The sequence below is a fragment of the Electrophorus electricus genome, chromosome 8 (assembly GCF_041902795.1).
Source record: "Electrophorus electricus isolate QZ-2024a chromosome 8, ASM4190279v1, whole genome shotgun sequence".
Classification (NCBI taxonomy): Eukaryota; Metazoa; Chordata; class Actinopteri; order Gymnotiformes; family Gymnotidae; genus Electrophorus; species Electrophorus electricus.
In genome coordinates this window covers 8,593,514-8,600,465 of record NC_137504.1, presented here as the reverse complement: position 1 = coordinate 8,600,465, position 6,952 = coordinate 8,593,514, and the positions used below count along the sequence as shown (strand labels likewise).

Below are 6,952 nucleotides of genomic sequence, written 5' to 3'. Positions count from 1 at the left end.
TTTTTTGTAATGTGTAGTCAGTATATCTCCATAAGATAACATTATAACATCATTAATTACTTTTGTAATAGTCATTTTGGTAAACGTTCTACAAGCAACTGGCCAAAATAATGTGCATGTTACTATAGTTCTGGACTATTAAAGGTATGATTTCCTTGTCTGATGTTGATGATGATTTTGTTACTCTGATGATATATTAGATATTACATGTAGGTGTATTCCTTTTCTACCCAGCTCTGCATCAATGTAAAAAAACATCAGCAACTGCTGTATTTGATAAACTTGTACCAGCTCAACGCTCACCATGACAATAGTATGGTAATGCTGTGTGGAGAATATTTCAACAATAAGATCTGGTCACTAGTAATCCTGTAGGTAGACATTAATAAGGACTGAACAGAGGATGACAGATGGACTACAGTCTGTAATTGTATAACTTGAAAATGCACATGTAAAACAAGTGTTTCTAAGTGGTTGGGTGTGCATTAGTCATAGTTTAATCATGTTGCCTAGAACTAAACAGGCAAAACAAAACAGATATTTCAAGTTTGTTTATTGACGTTCATATGCCAGATTAGACCAGAAACTTTCAATGCCATTATGTATCAAGTATCAGTCATCATGCAAACATCATAAACCTTATCTTATTCCTCAGTCTAACAAGTTTACATTCTTAGCAGAAAAAAACATCTGATTAGAAAATGAGGTTGTGTTTACTAGTCAAAGACTGAAAATGTGTTCTGATTATTAAAATATATGTAGGTTGACAAAAATCTGATAAACAGAAAGACAAATAATACATAATTATGCAATAGCTGAAGACTTCACAGTGTTTTAACAATCCTGGCCTGGTCCTTAACTGGTTTAATAACAACCTGACCCCCACTTATTATTAAATGTGATGACAGGGCAGAATGTTTTGAGAAAGATTCAACCACTTGAGCTTTTAACAGAAAAACAGCACTTATTCTTCATTGTTTAAAAATAAATATCTGAGAATGTCCTAAGCTGGAAATGTGGTATTTGTGTCCATCTGCAAAGAATTTTGTCTGGTGATGGAAAATTAGCCATCTTTGTTGGAACCTGAATGTCATTGCTGAGCCTGTTTTCATCATCCATTTTTTAACATTTGATGTTTGAAAGGTTAATTTATTAATTGATTAAGAGTTTGATATCACATATTTTCTAGTAAAGACAACAGCCATTCATCTTACAACATTATAAGAAACATCAGTTTAATTTTTATTCTCAAAATAACAGTGAGGTCCACTAAACCGAGTGCCATGTCCAAAATGACTGAAATAAATACACTTAGTGTAATATGAAATATTTGTATATATAAAAACTAACATTTCTTTCTGTAGGATCCTTGCAGCAGTATTAGTGAGCATGCAAAATGAACAAGGTCATATTTGAGAAAGTATTGTAAATCTGTTCAAGTCTTCCCAATTCTTATACAATCTAACAGTCTGTTGCACTTGCACACTACTCAATGTACACTGATCGCAGTCTTTACTTTATTTGCACCATAGCAGAAATAATATTGGAATAGGGGTCGTACAGCTTCATCTCTCAGCCCATAAATGAGTGGGCTCAGGCAGCGTGGTAGGATCAAGATGATGAGGAAGTTCAGATAACGTAATTGTATAAAAAGAGAGCCATCACTTCCAGTCAACAAATAAAGCAATTTCTCTATGATGCCATACAGAAAAGAGGTGAGGCACAGGCCCAGCTGAACGAGATGTAGCAGCACAGTCCGGCGGGCTTTCTTAGCAGAGTCTTTGTTGGAGGAAACAGACATGGCTGTGATCATAATTCTGATGTAAGTGAAAATAATGATCAGTGCTACTGAAACAAAATAAAGGACATCAAATACTTGAGCCTTATCCGCCTGCCATTTGGTCACAAAAAGTTTCTGTCTTGTGCAAAAAGTGATCTTAAATAAATGGTTGGGATCAGTGATGAGCTCATATAGCAAGTCTGACATTACATTCAGGGAGCTGAAGAACCAAATGACTCCTAGGGCAATGCCTGTGTTTCTCTGTGTGGCAATACTGCTGTGCCTCAGTGGGAAGCAGATAGCCACGTAGCGCTCCAGTGACATCACAGCCAGGGTGAGAGGGGCGTTCTGGAACGTGCAATTGGAGATGAGGACTAACAGTGAACAGATGCCTTTGGCTATACTGACAAGAGCAAGAGACATGGCATACATTGCAGTAGTGGTTAACAGGAGGATGGAGTCACTGAGAAGCATGTGAGCAAAAAGAATGTAGCGGGGTGTCTCATAAAAGGCAGTCTTGCTCCTTAGAGCAAAAAGCATGATGCAGTTTATACAGACAAAAAACAGAGTCATTAGGACCACCACTGCAATCTTGATTCCAGTGACTGCACCAAAGTCCACCCTGTAGATCTGCTCGTAGATGAACGCCAACTGGACATTTGTGCTGTTGATCTCCGCCATGTGCTGCAGATATTCATACATGGGCTTAGGTCATGTGCTGAATTTCTCAAAAATGAGTTCTGCTATATTTTACTTTTAAGGGATTCTCATATTAATTTGACTGGATATAGGGAAATAAAAGACTTTAGACACCAACCTGCTCTTGAGGCTGAACCAATACCACAGACTGTTACCGTTCCATGTGCTGTGCCAACTGATCCTCCACCAAACAGATGTGAGCCTCACACTCCTGGACTTATGCAGCCTCTTCAGGGCCAGTTGTTGTCCCTGGTGGAAACAACAAACATATACGTGTCTTGTGTATGAGTGTGTGCCACTGAGTCAAGTGTTTTGTCACCATTCTCAGTAACATTGATTTCAGCCTTTAGCTACAAGTTACTAATTAAGAAACTTCATATTCATGATATTTAAGTCATATTCAAATGTTTTCACAGCCTAATGGACATCTGACCTTTTACTTTTTCTTATTGCAGACCCAGATACAAGAGAGAGAATTTACCACAAAAAAAAACAAAAAAAAACGTGAACTAAGGAATAGGCTACAACAGGAAACTAAGGGCTGAAATATAAGCATATAGATCATTACTTGTTTATGTAGCAAGTCATATTTTGTAGAAGATAACTTATCTTCCATTCATCACAGAAGCAAAGTGTGGCATTGCAAGCAGGAGTAAGGAATAACGTGGGGTTTGAATAGGGTGCCGATAATGACAGCAACAGGTGTGTGTAATGATAAATAATCTGATGATTGAGAGCAATGAAGTCATCAGGGTTTGTGATTTGTGATTTGTGAGTGGCTGAGTGTCATCTGAAGCATAACCACCACACTCCCCCCCCCCCCATTTATCTGTATCTTTTCAATGATGTTATGTAAAGAGTAAAGGGTATTTGAACCTTAATCTCTTTGACATTTGGTTTTATGCTGTAATTTGAAACTGAGATTTTAGGAGACACATCACTGTTATATCAATGCTCCAATACATCCAAACATTTTGTGTTATCTTTCCATAATTCTTTACGAATCCAAAGAGCTCCAATTTCAGATGAGCTCTTAAGATTCAGAAAGTTCAGGAAGCAAATAGTTTTCCTTACTGAACAGGAAATCACAAAATTCAGGATGTTCAGAAAGCAATGGCTTTCCTTATTAAACATGAATGTTTATTTTATGTTGAAAGGAACAAAGGATTTTTATTCAGTTACATACAATCACAATTTCTTTAATCATTTGATTTTTACAATGAAGATACAGACATACAAACTACAGAGATATAAACTGGGGTCTAACTTTAAAGGCCTCAAATGCCTATTGTTGGATAGGCAAACACTCATGGGTACAGGTATACGCAACAACCTCTGCAAACCTGCCCCTGGTGTCCTCATTATTATGTCTATGAATAATTTATGCCTCATATGTCTATCATGTGTTTTATTTCTGTCATGGCTGTGCAAACAATGTCTCTTTTGGGACATACACTATTGTGCATTCAGACTCTGTGGACAAGAACTCAAATTGTATTGGACAAACTGAGATAATTTACAATCAGCTAAACATTAAAGGAAACAGAAAGCATAAAACTGTATGTTCTTGTAAACAGGTGATTGCAGTATTTTTTTTTAATGTGGTGGCATGGGGGCAGCAAGAACAAAATGGTGGGGAGGGGGATTGTGGGCTTTGAAAATTATCTTAGAAAACACTGGGTATGATTTGCAGACTCTTGTGCCATGCCCTGTACCCTAATACAGGTACATCAATACTGGCACTCCACAAGAAGCTGAAAATAGTTATGTATTGAATAACAGTTTTGTTTTACTAAATAAAAAGCATCACATATGCATTAATTATTCATTTAAATTGGTTTATTTTCAAAGCAAACATTGCAGTGTGAGTGTTCTCTGCACTGTATGTTCTGAGATTGTAATATATGTCTCTTTGTGTTGGTTAAGTGCAGTATTATTCATGTAGGCTTTGCTCTGCCTCAGAACAGCTGTTTTCTTCCGTTTTTGTGCTGGGTACTAATAGTTGAATAAACTCATCCATATCCAGGGACTTGTTTCTCCATGACTCTATGCTGAACACTTCCAGGTCACTCAGTTGCACATCAGTCATGGTTGTTTATAGGAGATCCATTTCAGTGTGGAAAAACTAATTTCACAAGCAGCATTGCTTATTGGTTTTGCAATAGCAAATTTGCACTATTAGAAAAAGAAAACCTATATGAAATGCTCAAGAAACACAGTGAACTTCAATATCCTGGTCAGGCTTTGCATTCCTCTTTTTCTTTTCCTCTCCAAAATCATTTAAGCTTGGTGCAACTCATGCCTCAGATCATCTAAATCTGACTTGCAGATCCCTGCAAATTAAAATAGAGGTCACTCTTACAAGAGAATGTTACTATCAGATGGAGTGCTTAGATGCCTCTCATTATGTTTCAGTAGGACTTGCATTTCTGTAACACCCCAATTAAAGAGTCAATGATTAGATAGAAGATGCTCTTTTCACATCCATCCTTTCATCTTGTTCACGCCTACACTTGCCAAATGTGAATGTCACTACATATCGCTCTAGTCTAGAACTGGTGTACCACTGACATTTTTTCACCATTTCATTACTGATATTGAATTTCTGAGCTGTGTCCCCATAGCTCATCAAACAAGCATTCTTCTGTGTAATTCTGATGTGTCCTAAAATGCTTCAATAAGATCAACTGCTCTCACTATCAGCAATAATTTTAAGGACACAAAGCACTGTAGTCTCTCCATCATATTACAGGCAGGCAAAAGTGTGTCATGCCCATCTTATGTTGCTAAGCTTCTGAAACTCCATAGGCTAACCTCCATACATTTTTCGCTGAACTTCAAGTCATTTGTGATGAATGTATGAGCCTGACATGAAGACCTATAGCACAGACTGCCAATCTCCTAATTCTACCCATCCTGTTCAGAAATATGATCTAGACGAGAAGAAAGGATTTCGGAGACAGGTAGAATGAGTAGGTTCATTAGTAAATAAAAGAATCACCTCAGGTACTGACTTGACAGTATCAACTAGAATTAAGACCAGGCAATGTGCACTGCAGTGCACATAGACTACATGTTTTGCCACTGCCTTTATGAATGCAAAAACATCTGCATATTTTCCACTTATTATGGATGCCTCATCATATCCCTGGCCTACAAGACTGCTTTATCTCTTTATCTTATCTCTCTAGACAGTTGATGGTCTTCTCTGCTAATCCTTCAGTGTCTAAGATATTAGCTTTTTTAAAATCTAAAAACTCTCATGTACTTCTTTTGTTTTATGTTTTTAGTTTCATCAGCTAAAATACTGAATGCCTCACTTCCTTTGACCTCTTGAGGACATACCAACTTGTTGGTAGGCTCACTGTTTCACTCTTATTGTATCACTGTTGGTAGGCTCTCTCTTTCACTCTTATTGGATCACTGTTGGTAGGCTCACTCTTTCACTCTTATTGGATCACTGTTGGTAGGATCACTCACTCTTGTTGCTGATATCTGGAGTTTACTTATAGATATTCTTGCAGTAGAGAATAATAACACATATTTCGAAATATATAATTGATTGTGTACACAACATGAACAGAGATGTAGGTGGTATTCCAGAAAGGTTTATCAAACCTTGTACTTAACCTTGAACTGTGAGTTGACTTCACTCGAGCCAGCATACCCAGATTTATCCATTCCAGAGCATCCAGTTAAGAGTTTCAGCCATCAAAGTCAGTCAGCTCTGAGTAGACTGAATGTAACTGAAGAACCTTCATGGTTAACTTATGGGATATGGGATTTAACATGGATGCAAATGATAATTTAATGTAAAAAAAAAACAAAAACAAAACTGTTTAATTCAATATCAGTGTCAGAAAGCATGAAGGACAGCAGCAGAGAATAAAGAGATTTGTATGACACTGGACATGAATTGTGGCCGCAGGTCGGGAAAAAACGTAAGCAGCAGCTGTGGGAGTTTCTGTATTGTTATATTTACACACACACACACACACACACACACACACACATATATATATATATATATATATATATATATATATATATATATATATATATATATATATATATATATATATATATGTGGTTTGATAAGATAAATGGCGTCCACCCCCCCCCCCCACCCCCCTTTTTTATACACGACCACAAAAAGGACAGGTTTAGAGTTATCGAGTTAGTGAGTGAAGACACATCAAATTGTTTAGCCTAAATTAAATATAATTACTCTTCATAATTTGACATGCTCGCTCCTTGTATTCAGTAATTTGAGCCGCAACATCAATTAAATACTAGTAACGTTTGTGCTGCTGATGTTCTGATGTTCTGACGATTATACGCCTTCATTTTTCGGACGTTCGCGAGGGGTGCTTGAAGCTGAAAGCGCATTTGCTATGGTATATTACGATTTTCTCTCATTGTTTTCTAAGGAGACCAGCGGCAGTTGTGCGCAGAGGATTATGGGAGCCATAC

The 6,952-nt window shown here is 37.1% G+C and overlaps 1 protein-coding gene across 1 annotated transcript; it reads right to left on the bottom strand.

The window, feature by feature from the left end:
* Nucleotides 1-1,489: 1,489 nt before the first annotated feature.
* On the bottom strand, nucleotides 1,490-2,482 carry LOC113575142 (odorant receptor 131-2-like). The gene has a single exon (XM_027006478.3). The coding sequence runs from the start codon at nucleotides 2,480-2,482 to the stop codon at nucleotides 1,490-1,492; it is 993 nt and encodes a 330-aa protein (XP_026862279.3).
* Nucleotides 2,483-6,952: the final 4,470 nt, after the last annotated feature.

Coding starts and splice junctions, on each gene's coding strand:
- LOC113575142 (XM_027006478.3), bottom strand. CDS start 2,482: ATGTATGAATATCTGCAGCACATGGCGGAGATCAACAGCACAAATGTC.